At 41.0% G+C, this 19,163-nt stretch overlaps 1 protein-coding gene and 1 non-coding gene across 2 annotated transcripts in view; both read right to left on the bottom strand.

Annotated features, from left to right (window-relative positions):
* STK31 (serine/threonine kinase 31) overlaps positions 1–19,163 on the bottom strand; it is a 267,629-nt gene that overhangs the window by 160,427 nt on the left and 88,039 nt on the right. Inside the window, exon 10 of the mRNA XM_089673219.1 lies at positions 15,592–15,714. Within this exon, the coding sequence (XP_089529345.1) occupies positions 15,592–15,714 (123 nt within the window). The remainder of the gene's footprint in view (positions 1–15,591; positions 15,715–19,163) is intronic.
* LOC149465971 (U6 spliceosomal RNA) lies at positions 4,883–4,989 on the bottom strand. The gene has a single exon (XR_016312201.1). It is a non-coding gene; the product is annotated as a U6 spliceosomal RNA (small nuclear RNA).

The raw sequence follows: 19,163 nt of genomic DNA, 5'->3' as shown, positions 1-19,163 counted from the left end.
TGAGGGATATCTGTACTGTTCTGACATTTTTGGGCCTCAAGAAATTAGATTGGCTGTCAGTACTTCAGGATTGATCAATTTTCAGATATATCCCATAGTTTGTGAACTCTAACTTTCCTACAGACTAAATAATAAATACTGATTTGGGTTGTTTTCACCAAAGAAATGTAGCAAAATACATCTTGGCCTAAATTTATGAACAAATATTTATTTGCAAACTTTTATAACAGAAATAAAGAAAGAAGTGTTTTTTTTTTTTTGAAAATTTTCAGTCTTTTTTGTTAATTTAGAAAAAAATAAAAACCCCACAGGTAATTAAATACCATCAAAAGGAAGCTCTAGTTGTGTGAACAAAATGATAAAAATTTAGTTTTGGGTACAGTGTTGCATGACCGCGCAATGAAAACCTGAAAATTGGCCTGGGCAGGAAGGAGGTAAAAGTGCCCGGTATTGAAGTGGTTAAAGTGTCTCAAATGCCACACTTTGAAGAATTTGTATATGAAACCTAAAGGTTGTTTTCCCTAATTGGCTACCTGAATATAAACAAGAAATGTATACCTTAGGGAGGGGGGAAAAAGCCCGTAAAACTGAAAACAAAAATCCAATCTCGGGCTTGATAATTCCACTTGGTAATGCTTCACAAAAGTACCATTTATGGACCATACGGTACCTTTGGAGATTTCTACCAAAGAATCTTCTGCACCTGCCACCCATTAAGTTGATGATGGTACTGTGGAATGTGCCTTTATCTTAGCTGGAGCCTGGTGAACTGTGCTATTACAGTATATCTGGCAAGAATTGCTTCTCTAATCCACTTGCCCTTGTGACCTTGGGAGGCTTTAAACCCCTTATCCAGACTACCGACTAGAACTAGAAAATGACAAGAGCTTCTTGTACTCCTTAGTGAGTTTGAGATCTCCCAAGAGATAACCCTTTACCCTCTTCATATATCCTAAACTGCTCTACCTTCTAATTTATCTGGGTACTAGAGAAAGTTGGGAAAGCCACTTCTTGTAATCCATGGAAAGATGAAAGATACCTTGGAGAGATAACTGGGGACAGGGTGACTGCAAATATTTTTTTGAACATGGTTAGAGTAGGCCTGTCTCCAGTCTGTCCTCATAAGTATAGAATGCCAGAAGCCCAGCTTCTACACCTTTACCCCTTTGTTAAGAGAGTTTTACCACTTATAACTGATAATGAAGCTCTTCCTGCACGGTTTAGAATTAATAATGGCCAACATAGCTGCCCAGCCCCCCTCACAATGAAAAATACCTAGAATTTCTCCTTGCTGAAGGTTCCAGAACAGAGCATCTAAAAAAAAAGTAAGCTGCAATTTTAATTTTTTATTGTAAGTTATGCCACGTAAACAGAGACAACTAAAAGAAAAAAAAAATGCAAGCGTTATCCCAATTTGGACATAGAAGCGGAAATACACTTTAAAGCAGCACTTCACCCAAAAGGGGACGTTCTCCTTTGTCTCCTCCCCCCGTCTTGTTTAAAAATGTGCACTTTTTTTGGGTTTTCACAGGTACCTGATCCCACTTGGATCTTCTAGGCAATCTGAGCAGAAGATCACTACCCACCCCCCACCCCCTTTGCCCACAGCCTTTTTGGGACATATTACAGAAGGCTGCAGGACCATTCAGAAAGTGTAGCGTAGACGCACTTCCGGTTGCCTGTTCCGGCGTCTGACGTCATTTCCGGTGAGTGGAACGCACGCCGAGCGGTGCGTTCCAAGGGGCCATCTTTGCATAGTGGATGAGTCTGCATCTGAGGTCTGCCATCCTGCTGTATACTAGGCTGTGGGGTCTTTATGCAAAAGTCGCTGTACATGGAAAATGGATCGTTTTTAAGAAAAGATCGTTGTTGTTTCAATAAAATGCGGGTTATATCCTGCTAAAATGTGAGTGGTCTGGAGAGATTCTTTTGATGAGAAACCACTACGGTATTACACTATGGTTTTTTCTTCTTCCTGATTTTCCATGGGGGATTCGGTGAGAGGAGTAACCAGAAGAGGTATCCATATCCGAGAGGAGGCATTATTTGGAGGTCTTATATAAAGTAAAGGGGGTCCAGGAGCCCTTAATATCCCTGAAAGGCGTGTGACTCACTATTATCTGGTGAGTGCGGTTAATGTTGGTTTTTGCACTGGTGGATGGTGAAGGGATCAAAGGCACGGAAGAATCCAATGAAAATTACAATATAATTACAATTCAATTAATTTTGTCACGGGACTGTTACTTTGGGATTTTTTTGTCACTGGACTTATTAATTTAAAAATTATTTATTTATTTATATATATTTTTTATTATTTCATTAGCACAAAAGTGGTTTTGTGTCACAGTTTTTTTAAGTTTGTTATTTATTAAGTATTAATTTAATAGGTTGGGTGATGCAATTTATTATGTGGGTTTGCGCTGGTATTTAGTGATATAAGAAAGTGTAGCGTGACTTGTGCCATGACGTTCTCCCTTAGTTAAAATGCTGGCGCCTGGACCCGAAAGCCCATTGAAGAATCAGCTTGGGTGTGGATAGTGCAAGATCCCTGGACAGGTGAAAGTCCTTATATTAAAAGTCAGCAGCTACAATATTTGTAGCTGCTGAATTGTTTTGGGGGAGACTGGAGCTCCTCTTCAAGGATTATCCCTTCCTTAGGAAAATCAAATATGGGTCTTTACATGACAAGGTGTGCAAGTGTCCTATCACCCTAATACAATGGATATACTGTAAAAAGTCTACACACCGCTGGTAAAATTGCAGATTTCTGTGATGTAAAAAAATGAGACAAAGATAAATCATTTCAGAACTTTTTCCACCTTTGATGTGACCTATAAACTGTACAACTCAGTTGAACAACAAACTGAAATCTTAAGTGGAGAGAAGTAAAAATAAAACACTAAAATAATATAGTTGCATAAGTGTGCACTCCCTTAAACAAATACTTTGTTGAAGCACTTTTTGATTTTATTATTCTCAGTCGTTTTGGGTACGAGTCTATCAGCATGGTCCATCTTGACTTGGCAACGTTAGCCCACTCTTCCTTGCAAAAACCCTCCAAATTTGTCAGATTGCGAGGGCATCTCCTCTGCACAGCCCTCTTTAGATCACCCCACAGATTTGCGGTCCAATTCAGGTCTGAGCTCTAGCTGAGCCATTCCAAAACTTTAATCTTCTTCTGGTGACGCCATTCCTTTGTTGATTTGGATGTATGCTTTGGGTCATTGTCATGCAGAAAGGTGAAGTTCCTCAGCATGTTCAGCTTTCTAGTAGAAGCCTGAAGATTTTGTGCCAATATTGACTGGTATTTGGAACTGTTCATTCCCTCTACCTTGACTAAGGTCCCAGTTCAAGCTGAAGAAAAACAGCCCCAAAGTATGATGCTGCCACCACCATGCTTCAATGTGGGTATGGTGTTCTTTTGGTGATGTGCAGTGTTGTTTTTGCGCCAAACATGTCTTTTGGAATTATGGCCAAAAAGTTCAACTTTGGTTTCATCAGAGCATAACACATTTTCCCACATGCTTTTTCATCAAGTTTGAAGGGATGTCCAGTTCTTGGTAATGTCACTGTTGCGCCATATTTTCTCCACTTGATGATGACTGTGTTCCATGGTATATCTAATGCCTTGGAAATTCTTTGGTACCCTTCTCCTGACTGATACATTTTAACAATGAGATCCCTCTGATGCTTTGGAAGCTCTCTGCGAATCATGGCTTTTGCTGTAGGATGCGACTAAAAAAAGTCAGCAAAGAACAACCAGAAGAGCTGAACTTTATTTTGGGTTTATCATAGGCACTTTAAATGATGGCAGGTGTGTACTGATCCTATTTAACATGATTTTGAATGTGACTGCTTAATTCCTAACACAGCTACATACCCAGTTATAAGAGGGTGTGCACACTCACACCACCACATTATTCATTTTTTTATGTTAAACCCCCCCCCCCTCCCAAAAGATTTCAGTTTGCTTTTCAATTGAGTTATACAGTTTATAGGTCACATTAAAAGGTGGAAAAAGTTCTGAAATGATTTCTGTGTCTCACTGTTTTCATCACAGAAACCTGACAATTTAACAGGGTTGTATAGACTTTTTACAGCCACTGTACATGTAATGGCTAAAAAGATCATCTTTGATGTTAAGAATCTCAGGAAAAACTTCTATACGGGTGCAAAAAAAACTTTTGCAGGGAAAACTTAAATCCCAGGGAGCAGTAGTCTTAATCTGTGGTGTGCAATGATCTCTAGATAAAGAATCTCTTGAAAAAGGACATCCTCTGCCAACCTAGCTCACATCTACTCCAGCCTGAAGGAAGGTCCAGGATTGCAGGTATTGAATACTAAATCCTGTGTAGTGTTTTTCATCTGCATAGTAAAATTTAATTCCACACTTTAGCTTGAATTACTACTACAAAGAAGGGCATCAATTACTGCCTCAGAACATCCTCTGTTTAAGGGAATTCTCCTCTCTGCCTTCATTCAGACTGTCAGATGAACTAGCTGAGGGCTCACTGTACCACCATACCCCTAGCTGAAACAGAAACCCTGGAGGGGAGATTGACAGAGACATGAGAATTGAGAACCAACTCTTTCTTGGACACCAATGTGCCAATAGAACTATCTGTGCTCTTTCCTAAAGAATATTTCCGATCAATAATGGTAGCAAAGAACAGAAGAATGAAACACATACCCCAGCATGAAGTACCATCTGAATTAGGGAGTTCTTCCCCTGAGCTAACGGTCCCCACTCTATGAAGACGTAATTTGTTACACCTTTTTGTTTCTACGTGAGGTAAAGTGATCCACATCAGGCATACCCCATCTATTTGGTATCTCGTAGAAAAGAACAGCAGGCTCCATTTCAAATCTCTTTGCTGCACCTCCAAATATGGAACACTTCAGTAATTTGTGTATTGTCCTTGTGTAGTGGACACACTAATCTCCTCTGCATCACTGCAATTTTATTATATATCCTGAAAAAGCAAGGACTCCTGTGCTCGAATAGTCTGTCAGAAGAGGCAGAGTCCCTTTCGTATGTACAGCTAAAAAATATTGGAGACAGTTCTCCCCATAAGCCTATTTCTAGGGCTAGAGAAGAAGGGTGTTTGATCAGGTCCCCCATATAGTGTTGCAACATTGCATGCAAAACAACTGTTACTCTTTCTTTAACCACAAGCCTACAGGGCACTTATAGCCCCTTCCTGCCCAGGCCAATTTCCAGCTTTCAGCGCTGTCACACTTTGAATGACAATTGCGCGGTCATGCAACACTGTACTCATATGAATTTATCATTTTTTGTGACAAATAGAGGTTTATTTTGATGGTATTTAATCACCTCTGGGGTTTTTATTTTTTCTTAAACCAAAAACCACTGAATATTTAAAAAAAAAAAAAAAAAGTTTTTTTCTTAGTTTTTGTAATAAAATTTTGTAAATAAGGGATTTTTCTCCTTCACTGATGTGCGCTAATGTGGCTGCAGTGATGGGCATTGACAGGCATCACTGATGGACACAGAAAGGCAGCACTCATGGCACTGATGGGCTGCACTGACTGGCACTGTTAGACGGCACTGATGCACACTGATAGGCGGCACTGACTGGCACTGATAGGCAGCTCAGATGGGCACTGATATGTGGCACTGGCAGGTGGCAAGGATGAGCACTGACAGGTGGCACTGCTGGGGCTGCACAGATCATCAGGGCACACGGATCATCAGTACCCTGATGATCAGCGTACATGTCCCCTCCGAGGAATACAGATTACCGGCTCTCCTCTCCTCTTGAGCTGTCAGCATGACAGCTCCTGAGGGGAGAAATGCAGATAACCGGATTTCCCTATTTACATGCAATCAGCTGTGATTGAACACAGCTGATCACATGACCGAGCCGACATCTTTGGCTCTGTCGATCGAGGGACACAGCGCACCACCAATCGACGCGCCACACGCTCCCGGAGCTGCACATGCACGGTTAGAATGGGAGGACGTCATATGACCAGAGAACTGCCTTGCGCCTGTCATTGTACTACATCATTATACATAAAGTCTGCATACCCAGTCTGATGGAGACCTCTGGAAGAGTTTTCGTCTTCCCCACCATGGAAACGAATTTAAAAATCTTCTCCATAAAGAAGATCCTTTTTTCCAGTGTCTGCAACCTAGAACAAATTACATACTGAGACAAGTTCAGGTTGATTTCTCTTCGACCTTCCAACCTGGTCTCTGAAAATTTTCAGAGGACTAGGCAGAGATTAAAATTAACATTTTAACATTTCCCTGTCCTGAGAAAAGATAAGAAATTAAAAAAATAAATAAAACGTTATATAAAGCCAGAAAAATCCTTTCACCTCCATCCGGCTCTTCATACAAATATTCACACTAAATATTCTGTAAAGGAGGGACTTGTTTCTTCAAATTTAAAACCATTCTAAATTTCCCAAGGGGTTTTAGAACAAGGATAATATGGTATTAAATAGCTTAAAATAAGGGTTCCTCTGGAACCTACAGAATAATCAGTTCTTCCTACAGAAATAAAACTTCATTCTTAATCCCCACCACGAATGTGTCATAACAGCCTATTAACTAGGACCATCTCGAATTAAGTTCCACAGAGGCTAGTCTTGGAGGTCATGCCAGCTTCATAGGCTTTGAGCCATATTGTTTTTAGCAGAAATGAACAGTACGGCTGCAATGATGTGGCTTTAACTGATTTGACTGCTTCAAAAATTAGAAAAGTTACTGATTTAGCAAGATTTTTTTAATCTGATAAGGCGCAATATCAGAAGAGAGAATATTTTTAAAGTGATATTAAAGGGTTTTTTTTTTGTTTTATTTTTTTAAATGTTATACTTACCTGCTCTGTGCAGAGGTTTTGCACAAAGCAGCCCAGAACCTCCTCTTCTCCTCAGGTCTCCCGCTGATGCTCCTGGCCCCTTCCTCCTGCTGTGCCCCCAGAGCAAGCAGCTCGGTATGGGGGTACCCAAGCAGACTCGCTTCCAATTCACACACAGAGCTGTGGCTCGACTCTGCCCCTCCCTTACCCTCTCCTGATTAGCTCGCTGGCAGTGATTGACAGCAGCAGGAGCCAATGGCTCAGCCAATCAGAAGTGAGAGAGCAGAGGCTCTTCTGGACATTGCTAGATCGAGAGGGGGCTCAGGTAAGTAGTTGGGGGGGGTTGCTTCACACAGAATGTTTTTTACCATCATGCATAGAATACATGAATGTTAAAAACCTTGAGCTTTTAGAACCATTTTAGGTCTCACAACCCATACATCAAGGGTTCTTGCCACACAGGTGGAAAAGAAAAAGCAGGGACTAGAAAAAAACAGAAGCATCTCAAGCTCTTAAAGCGGTGTTAAACCCAAAAATGTATTATATTGCAGCTTACCAATGTGGTGGCTGAATCAGTTTTTTTTTTTTTTTTTTTTTTTACTTTTTCTTTGTTTTGACCTGGTTATCAAGGTAGTAGATTAGACACCACTCTGGAGGAATGAGCACAGGGCACAGCAGACAGCAACATTGTCAGTCTGCGGGGGATGGGAGTGCTAAAATGTATTAGCAGATTTGAATACAACAACAAATTGAAGCCAAATTCCAGCTAACACTTTCTTATCAGTTACAGCAAACCGGTTTGTTCCTTTTGAGATAAAGGTTTACATAAACAAAAGCCAATTTTAATCATCCTCGTCAGTGGTAAATGGATTGTCTCTTCCATGTAAACTGATGCATTCTGCTGGAGAGCTTGAGCTTCTGAAAAAACAACAGACTTGCTGTCTGAATCACCAGATGAAAATAGAAAGCAAGGCAGCTTCAAAAAGGAAACCAATGCAGCCATCACATCTAAGAATTGGTAAATTGCAATATAATACGTTTGCTTTTGGGTTTAACACTGCCTTAAAAGCAAAGATTACATTTTTGAGTACATATGGGTAGAATCCTCAAAATTATAGATCTATAGCTTTTGAACTTAAAAGCCTGCTGCATCTCCCCCCACCCAAAAAAAAACAAAAACAAAACAAAACTAATTATGATCAGACAGCTTTCCTTCTGATTCCTTACGCTCTGCAAAAAACAAAAAAAATTATATATATATATATATATATATATATATATATATATATATATATATATATATATATATATATATATATATAGGATTTTTGTACTTACCTGGAAAACCAAATTTTTTGGAGTACATCATGTGACACAGAACAGCTTATAAATCATGACTACCTGGGTTATGCTCCACCTATAGGTAAATACACACTGGCAGGAAGTCCTCCCCTACATAGCCCCTCCCAAACAGGAAGTACTTCAATTTTGTAGCAAGCAACGAATCCCCAAAAGAGGGGAGGGACCTTTGTGTCCCATGATGTACTCCGACAAATGGATTTTTACAGGTGAGTAAAAAAAAATTCCTTATTTTTGTACATCACGGGACACAGAGCAGGTTATTAATCATGACTACTTGGGATGTCCGAAAGCTATCCACATGAAGGGAGGGGGGCACAGTAGCCATCATCAGGCCCAAAGAGACCACTCCGCAGCTTGCAAAACACTGCTGACAAAAGCAGTATCCTCAGTGGCCCTTGCATCCACCTGGTAAAAACCTAGCAAAGGTGTGTACTGAAGCCCAGGTCGCAGCCTTGCAAACCCAAGCCACTGAAACGTGATGGTGGATAGCCCAACACGTCTGATAGAATGAGCTTTCACTTGGGCAATAAACTGAGAAATGGTCAACTTCGTAACCACCTGACCCTTCCTAGGACATTCAGAAAGGATGAACAATGAATTCAGCTGCCCGACTGCATCAGACACTTTCAAATACATTTTCACAGCCCCAACCACCTCTAATGTGTCTCCAGGAGACAAAGCTGTTTCCTGGAGACTGAGGTATGGGGGGAAAAATTTTTTTTTTTGAAAAAGCCTTTGGCAGTAACAGCTGAAGTCGAAGAACCATCCAGTCATATCAGAGTATCAATCAACGCCCGTCCTGACCCTCTTCTTGCCAAAAGTGCTAGTACCAAAAACACAACCCTAAGAAAAAGAAAAAAAAAAACACTACTGGAAAGCCCTGAAACAGCTCAAAAGGTGGTCTCCATGGGGACAAAGGTGACCTGACTGGAAGCACCATGTGTGTGACACAATGAACAGAAGTATGCACAAAAAAGATATGGGGTTTTATAACTAGCCAAGGCCAAAAAATGTCCCTTGATCATACCCATGGCCAGCATCATATCTACTCCAAACTCAAGGAAGAAAATCAAGCTCCGACCCATAATATACTGCAAGAAGTCCCCTTCCTAGCCTCACATCATGCCACATAAAATTTTCAGGTCCTATGGTAAATCTTCCTTGAAGCAGCCCTCCTAGCTCTCAAGAGTGTGGGAATGACTGCCTTCAACACTCCCCTATCGTTTAGGAATCCATCTTCAATAATAAAGCCCTTACAGCAAGCAACCATAAGGAAGGATGGATGTTTTGACCTTAGGCCTGAAGGTCTGGATAAGCCAGAATAGGCCAGGGATCACCCTCTCACATTTTTATGTCAGCAAACCATTTTCCTAGGCCAAGGCGTGCTACTAGAATCACCAGTATACCTTCCAAATTAATTTTGCGTAAAAGGCGTGGAATAAGCTGTATAGAAGAAAAAGCATAAATGTGGGAGAACTGGTCCCCCAGTGTTACTAAGGCATCTACCACAATGACTGAGGATCCCTGATCCTGGAGACAAACTTGTACAGCTTTGCATTTAACATAGATACTATCAGATCAACATCATGCTTGCCCCTCATCAACAGAGTGCCCTAAAACCCTCCAGATGAAACGAGCATTCACCTGGAAACAATTGCCAACGCCTGAGGTAATCCAACTGCCAATTCTCTATCCCTGGCATGTGAACTGCGGATAGAGTGGGGACAGGAAGGGACTAAGGACAAGAAAAGACTCTCAGGTTTTATCCTGTGCCTTGTGTTTTTTAAATGCTATCAGCTCACTAGGCTTGTAAGTATAATTTATGTTTTCCTGTTACAATTAGGCATGCTTGGACAATATCAACAGGGAAAATGGCAGCCATGAGAAAGCTTTGAACAGGCAAACAGCCCCCCCGGTGGCCAGAGGCACACAGTAAGCACAAACTGCCTTTACTAAAATGTCCCACTAGAGAGGAAAAGAGAAAGGGCACACACATACAGTTGGAGGCACACAGCCAGACCTAGCAGGAAAAACAGAACACAGTAGCTCAATATCAATTGCCCTCTACTGGTGGAAAGGAGAAAAAGAGCAGCAATAAAATGGGATACCAAAATTGGCTTACAGGGACTAATCTCACCACAGTATCTGTCAAAGACAAAGTTCCAACCTTTACCCTTCATAGAGGGCAATGTCAAAGCAGACCCTCAAGGATTAAGTCCCCCTTTCTTGGGGTCGCCTGCCTGGACCTGTACAGCACCATACTGGAAATGCCTTGGTCAGTCATTACTGCACAGGGTTCCATACAGTATATATGCAGGGTCCAGCACCGAATGGTCGTGTTACAGGCTGGAGAGGAAAGTCCTACCCTTTCACTCCTGTAAACCTTTAGATTTCCAATCTTGTGCAAGCTATGGAACCTAAATTTGCTTGGATGTGTATATGCCCTCTTCCTCAGTGTCCCTAGCTGAAAAGGTATGATAATATGGTGGGCCCTTGGTCTGAGATAACTGTTCTGTATGAGCAAAAGCCTGAAATCAGGAAAGATACAATTGTGCCCAAAAGTTTGAAAACCCTGGCAGAAATCGTGAAAATTTTGGTAATACTGAAAATATGACTGATCATTGGTTCTTATTGTGGTTTTTAATTGAACCTCTATCCTCACCATTTGATACTTATGGTATATACCATCTGTATCTCCCTGGCCTATTGGTTTTGACTTTATTCTCTGTCTGAGTTGTGGGATCACGATACAACTTTTCTACCTTAGGACTTCGACTATTGTTTTGAATATAAATCTTTAATAAACACAATGAAACAGAAAACTGTCTTTTATTTGAGTATAGTGATCATATGAAGCCATTTATTATCATATAGTTGCCTGGCTCCTTTTTAAGTTATTAAAACAGAAATCACCATAATTGTCCTGATCAAAAGTTTACATACCCTGGAATGTTTGGCCTTGGTACAGTCACACAAAATGACACGTACAGGTTAAACTGGCAAATAAAGGTTAACTTCCCACATCTGTGGCTGTTTAGATTGCAATTAGCATCTGTGAACATATAGACAATGAGTTTGTTAGCTCTCACGTTGCTGCACTGAGCAGGCTAGATACTGAGCCATAGAGACATGCTGGTAGGTTAATTGGATCCTGTCTAAATTGGCCCTAGTATGTGTATGTATGAATGTGAGTTAGGGACCTTAGATTGTACACCCCTTGAGGGTTAGGGACTGATGGGAATGTATAGTATGTATGTAAAGCGCTTCGTAAATTGACAGCGCTATATAAGTACCTGGAATAAATAGAGAACAGAAAAGAACTGTCAAAAGACCTACTTAACCAGGTTAATGGAACACTATAAAGATAGAAAAGGATATAGAAAGATATCCAAAGCCTTGAACAGTCACGAGAAACACAGGCTGCTCAGGAAAAAAAATGGTGTGGTTATTTTAAAAAGCACAATACAATACTTGAACAAAAATGAGCTGCATGGTCAAGTTGCCAGAAAGAAGCCTTTACTGCCAATGCCACAAATGAATCCCATAAGAAAGAAATGTGTTTTGCTTGCTCACTTATGTTTTCTTTAGAAATGGTGCATAGAGTACCCCAAGGATATGCATACAATTCTCCAAGGATATGCAAACTTTTGAGTATAAAACTGTATGCATGTTTAGCCGTCTCCTGCCCGCCATATAAGGAAATGACGGGCGCAAGCTGACATCCCACACTAACCGTGCACACACGCCCCCGGGGGCTCGCAGCGCGGCGATCGGTGGTGCGCTGTGTCCCTGCAACACAGTGGATCACCGATCGAAGGAAAGAGCCGAAGACTTCGGCTCTGTCATGTGATCAGCTGTGTCCAATCACAGCTGATCCCATGTAAATAAGGAAATGCCGGTTATTGATAATCAGTACCCTGATATCAGTGTAACCCCATCAGTGCCACCTGTCCATGTCCATCAATGCCACCTGTCATTGCCCAACAGTGGACATCAATGCCACATATCAGTGCCCATCTGAGCTGCCTTTCAGTGCCGCCTATCAGTGCCAGTCATTGCCGCCTATGAGTGCTGCCAGTCATTGCCACCTATGAGTGCTGCCAGTCAGTGCCACCTATGAGTGCTGCCAGTCAGTGCCACCTATGAGTGCTGCCAGTCAGTGCCACCTATGAGTGCTGCCAGTCAGTGCCACCTATGAGTGCTGCCAGTCAGTGTCACCTATGAGTGCTGCCAGTCAGTGTCACCTATGAGTGCTGCCAGTCAGTGTCACCTAACAGTGCCAGTCAGTGTCACCTAACAGTGCCAGTCAGTGTCACCTAACAGTGCCAGTCAGTGTCACCTAACAGTGCCAGTCAGTGTCACCTAACAGTGCCAGTCAGTGTCACCTAACAGTGCCAGTCAGTGTCACCTAACAGTGCCAGTCAGCGTCACCTAACAGTGCCAGTCAGCGTCACCTAACAGTTCCAGTCAGTGTCACCTAACAGTTCCAGTCAGTGTCACCTAACAGTGCTGCCCATCAGTGCCATATATGAGTACCGCCTTTCAGTGCCCATCAGTGATGTCTGTGAATGCCCATCAGTGCAGCCTATCAGTGCTGCCTCATTAACACACATCAGTGAAGGAGAAAAATTACTAATTTACAAAATTTTATAAAAACCAAGAAAAATTTTTTTTCCAAAATTTTCAGTTATTTTTGGTTTATCAAAAAATAAACCCAGTGGTGATTAAATACCACCAAAATAAATCACAGTCTCAAAAAACACAAAATTATAAAAATTTAACATGAGTAGTGTTGCATGACCACGCAATTGTCAAAGTGCAACAGCACTGAAAGCTGAAAATTGGCCTGGGCAGGAAGGGGGTGAAAGTTCCCGGTAGGCAAGTGGTTAGACCAAGCAAAAGCCAAAACATTCCACAGATAAACCCAATATACACCCAAAAGGCCTAGGGTTTACCTCAGCCAGTGTAGATATAGCAGCTGAGGAAGAACATGGTTTGCATGTAGAACAGTCCTCTTTGCTTCTGCATCCTCTTCTTCATTCATGTTTGGAATGCAGGGAGACCAGTACTGCTGTACAGTGTGGGCAAGAGCACATGGCAGACACAGGGCTCAAGGCCAAATGGCAACAACTACCCCTACTCCATCCAGGGAGACATCCTGTATATTGACCAGGAAGAAAAGGGGCCATCTCTCTATGTCAGCCATCCATCAGAGGTGTACCATCTGCGCTCCGGAAGTACATTATCTTCCACCGATGGAAGTATCTATGGACACCATCTTGGTTCCCCTCAGTCTGCACTCTATGCTCAACCTACCAAACCACTAACCAGCAGCACCAAACCACCCCAAGGGCAGGCAGGACACTACCTTGTTCCCCTGGTTACCTCAATCATAGCCTGGAAAGGACATGCAGAGCACAGCCAGCAAAGCCACTGGAGTTGACCCCAACACTTCACAGGTGGACAAGGTGTAGCTTAGCAGATTTTACATCTCATTTATTGATTATGGAAAGCCAAGTTTAAAAAATTATTTTTAAGGATAAGTTCACCTTTAGTAACATGTTACACCAATATTTAGGGTGTAAAATGTTTTTATTGCAGAAATACCCCTATTCAACTCCTCCCCACACCATCACATTTCAAAAACATTGGAGCTGTGAAGGGCTCCGCCCACAAAGCCACATCAATCATTAACAGAATTTAATAAATGAACTATGAGTCTCATCTGCCACTGTGGCAGACTGTTTGTTGTTCTCAATTAACTACCAGGTCACTCATCAGCCCCCTTGTGATTCACTGGCACTTCCTGCAGCAGAGTATCAGTCTGCCCTTATAGTGGAACAGACAGAGCTGACATCTGATCAAGGTGCAATGCTTTGTAGGTCTCAAGGAAGCTAAATGTGCATTTATTTATTTACCTAAGGTGAACTTAGCCTTTAGGCCAAGAAGAAAACATTACAAATATGAATGGGGGTGTGTATTTGAGTTATGGTTGCAGCTGTCCTGTCCCAGTGCACTAAGAACTGCATAGCATTATGACCAAGGCATGCCTACATCCTCATCCAACTGCCTTTGCAGCTCAAGTGGAGGCACTCATATCAACTGCCTATTTTTGCTGCCCCCCAAATAGAGATGTAAAATTTAACCTGTTTAACCTGTATTTATTCCAGGAAAAAATTAAAATGTTCAGAATTTTTTGGTTAAGTTGAAAGTCAATTTTTTACACTGGGAACTTAAAATACTGTGCACATAAAAGTTTTATGCTCAAAATAAAAGTATAGTTTATTCAGTACACTAAGCTGGCTTTTTAAAAATTGTGATTATCTAGATCTGGAATGAGAATTCTGGAGGGGAAAGCTACTTGCACTTTCATCATAGTCCTTATTTATTTGCATTGTATTTTGGGCATTTTAGCATGCAATAATGTGCTTTGTCATCATGTAGCATTTGGAAAAGAATATTTTTTCTCCCAATATTTGAAAAATCACAGCTTTTCTCTCAGCAGAAATTGCACTATGCAAATGTTTCCAAACTGTAGATATTGATCTCACCATTTTGCTGAGAGGATGAAAAGAAAAACAAATTTACTGACCAGACTTTAGGTAAACATTATGCTGCGATGGTGGAGAACCTTAATAGGAATCATTTAAAGGTTATAAAGATAAAATGATTTGTCAAGACACATTTACCCTCTTACCTGTCAACAAGGGCTGAGAGGAGGATAGAAGCTATCATTTACTGTATCCCAACAATTACAAAACTGTAGGAGGTACAAGATGGAGCCCACAAGCAAACTAAACCACAGCCTTTCCCCTACAGTGCCCCATAAAGGAAGAAATGAATATATAAGAAGTACATGGTTACTTGAATTGTATTTCAAGATTTACTTTTTAGCTGAAAGAACGTTTAATAATTTAAGACTTTACATAAAGTCTCAGAAATCTTTCAAAAAATACTTCATGTTATATTGTTTGAATACCATGTCTCGGATATATTATTTATCTTTGTAAAAGAACATATCCCACACATTTTATAAAATTTTTCCGGGAAAAAAAGAAAAGAAAAAAGGATTTAAAAAAAACCCCACAACACCACAGAAAGAAAAAACGCTTTCCCCGGTTTTTCCTTTTATATGCAGGCCTTCCCACCTCCATCTCCAACTGCAAGCAGAAATTAAGCCCAAGGGCTCTATTTAGAAAAGTTTTCATGCAAGTTTCAGGCATTTTTCTAATTGGATTCAATTGGAAAATGTGTGAATCCTGGATGAAAGTTATGTGAATCTTCTGTGAAAACTTAAATAGACCAATTAGTGTTCAAAAGGGACAACACCCCAGAGAATGCATACAAGGCAGCCATGATGTCACCCAATACAAGAGAAAGGAAAGTTTCACATCCATACCTCCAGCTTTGTAAGACGTTCATCTAGCGGCAGTTGCTCAACCTCAACAATGAATTCATCAATTGAAGAACTTAGGGTTCTCTGAATTTTGTTACGTTTGTCTATAAGTAGGTCTAGTTCTACCTGTAAAACAGAAAAGTTGACAAATACACAGTACTAAAAAAATATTAGAAAACAGAACTACCGAACACCCCACCAACCAGTCTTATTCAGACATATTCTACATCGATCAAATGCTGAAGTGCAAATAATAATCAAAAACTTACAAGTATTACAACCTATAATCAGAATCAGGTATCTCTGGCCACCGCTAATCTGCCACAAGCTCAAACTTGCTGTGCGCGGGGCCTGGATATGACCGCACCACGCATAATGGCTTTGATCTTGCGGCACACTAGCACTGGCCAGAGACGACCGGATTCTGATTATATGCTCTAATATTTGTATCAATTGCGACACTTGTCCATGTGAGTTGAATGTATTTGATTTTATGAATAAAGCGATTTCATGGTTTTACACTATGGGAGCTTCCCTTTTTCTTCCTCCTTCTGGGGATTACATGAGGTAAAAGGGAAGTCCAGTGAAAAGGATCGTTACTCCCAAAGCTCATGCAGGTTTATTATGTTACAAGTCTGGAGCTCTGGTGAGTCTATTTAAATTGACAGCACATATTTGGTGATAAATATATTAACCGCTTGCCCTCCTGAGAATTTACCCCCCTTCCTGACCAGACCTTTTTTGCTATTTGGCACTGCACTATTTCAACTGGAAATTGTGCAGTCATGCAATGCTGAACCCAAACAAAACTTGTGTCCTTTTTTTCCACACAAATTGAGCTTTCTTTCGGTGTTATTTGATCACCTGTGCATTTTTCATTTTTTGCGCTATAAACAAATAAGACCGAAATTGACGTTTGCGGCAATACTTCACATGCATGGTGCAACTGCTGTTAATCCCTTGACGCCGACGTCACACAAATATGCGGCCTCACGGAACTGGGCTTTTTTTTCCATGGGGCCGCATATTTACGTACCGGTCTTTGTGCTGTGCGCACCACATTTTGGGCTCCCAGCACAAAAACCGTGGTGTCACTGAGAGCCCTGGATCCCGTTCTAACGATCGGGAATCGGGACTCCCGATTCCAGGTCACATGATCGCTGTGATAGCCTCTGATTGGCTATCACAGTGATCAGTCACCGTGCAGCGTATCCCCCTTGTTTTTTTTTCTCTCTCTCTATGAATGGAGAAGAGAGATACATTGTATCTCTCTAACTCCTGGCATAGAGAGAAAAAAAAATGTTTGTAAAAATAAATATTAAACAAAAAAAAAGAAAAATACCTATATCAAGGGCTTGATCTAGTTCAGTGCCAGGGTTATTGTTTGGGTCAAGGTCAGGGTCAAAAATTAGGATTTAAAAAAAAATTTGGTGCCAGTTAATGTCAATGTCAGTGTGTTTCAAGTAAATAAAAAAAAAGGGCACTATTGTTGCTGGGCTGTACTACGGGTACAGACAACAAATAACATACACATATGGTATCGCTGCGATCGTCAAGAGCTGGAGAATTCATTTTGGGGTTTTTTTTTGGTGATAGGCTATGGTAGTAACAAGAAACACACAGCTAAATACAAATTTTTTTTTTTTTTTTACTATTTTGGGACAGTTTTCCTTTGATAATAAAAAAAAAAAAAAAATCAGGAGATATCCATTACCATTTACCACCAAATGAAAGCCCAATTTGTCATGAAAAAAAGGTATAATGCACCTGGATGTACAAAGTAGTTCTGATGATACGTACGATTTTACTAACACATGTTAATGTTGCAAAATTGTGCTTAGGCGTTTAGATTTGTTTTACCCTTAGGCGTGAAGGGGTTAACCTACTGGCATGGAGTCAACGCTCGCGCACGTAGGTGGAGGCGAGGGTGCTTTTTTTTTTTTTAAGTTTAGATTTTTTTTTATTATTTTTACACTGTCCCTTTCATTTTTTTTTTTAATCACTTTTAATGCCATCACAGGGAATGCAAATATCCCCTATAACTTCAAGGGGCATTGTCATATTTTTTTTTTTTTGAGAAATCAGGGCTCTAGCACATTCTAGATATTGCCTCTGCCCTTACATTATCTTATCTCACCAGGATCCGGTGTGATCAGATGCTTTCCCAATTTACAAATGGCGCTGTTTATATCCTGCGAAACTGAAGTGATGAAATGCTCACAGCTTCTAATTTCTTAGACTAAAGAGATGATTGGCCCCATTCTCCAAACAGCTCTGTGGTCAGCTGGCAGAAACACCGGCTGCATTTTCAGGTTCCCCTAATGGCACGGGACTGCCCAAGAAGGCTGTGGAAGGCAGCGGGGGAGGGGGGCATCTTCTCCCACTGCTTGTAAAAGCAATCCAGCAGCTAATTAGCCACTAGGATTGCTTTTACATGAAAGCCGATCGGTGGCTGAAAGAAAAGTCCAGTGATGTACCAGTATGTCGCTGGTCCTTGCTGAGTGTGTATGCTATGTTCTTTTTTTTTTGTAAGCAGCCTGTGCGCTGAATGAAAAAAAAAGAGAAGAAACCTCTACTACAAAAAGTGTGTGGTATGCCCACCATTAGAATAAACCACCCTGCATCCATCCACTTCTAAAGGTGGGCACACATGAAATGTGCCAAAAATATTATAAAATATATATGCTGAAGCATAGGTGCCATCCACCCACTGGCCACCCCAGGCCCCCATGCTTCGGCATATATGCTCTTTAACTGCGGATGAAAAATCTCATCCAACAGTACTGCCCACACTGACTTATGTATATTCTGAGAGCAAGTTCCTGTTGCTGTCAGAATAAACAGGTCGGTGCTGCAGCTGAACGGCATTCTTGCAAAGAAAACCGCAATGGTTAACAATAAAACAGTAAAATTGTAACAGTAGAACAGTAACGACAACAACAAAAAAAAAACTATTTTTGGTTTTTAAAATTTTAAATTTTTGGGGGGGATTTGTACTTTTTATGCTTTTTTTTCACTTTTTTTTTTAAACTTTAACTTTTTAAACAGATTGTTCCATGTCTGCTACAGACATCTTTTTTGGGGTGTCCTGTGGGTTGGGGTACCAGGAATGGCATTGGGAAAAATACCTCTCATGCAGCCGGCTAACTGCATCTGTGTTGAGGGTTTGGGCCACAGCACCTTCTGGATACAAAAAGGACAGTGATGATCTCTTCCTGGAATTTCATCCAGTTGATTTGTAAAGCACAAAAGCATTATATAAAGCCAATTGAAATGGACACTTTGCTTGTATCAGCATCTGGGTTTTCGGGAAACTAAGTACAGCTTTATCATATGGTCATTGAAGTCCACCCCTCCCATGTTAAGGTTATAGTGGTGGACAGAGGGGCTTCTCAACAACAGCTGTCGTGGCAATTTGGATGGTCGTGTCTGCGTGAATGGAAGACAGGACGAAAACATTAATTTTGTCTTTCCACTTCATTGCAAGCAATTCCTCATTTCTCAAGCAGGCTTTTTCCCCCTAAGACGGGTATTTACAAGCCATTGGGAGAAGCCCCGGCGATTGGTTCTTACAG

Source organism: Staurois parvus, unplaced genomic scaffold (genome assembly GCF_062004578.1).
Source record: "Staurois parvus isolate SC_StPar_1 unplaced genomic scaffold, SC_StPar_1.0 ptg000136l, whole genome shotgun sequence".
In the NCBI taxonomy this organism is placed as follows: Eukaryota; Metazoa; Chordata; class Amphibia; order Anura; family Ranidae; genus Staurois; species Staurois parvus.
This window is presented reverse-complemented; position numbering and strand designations above follow the sequence as displayed.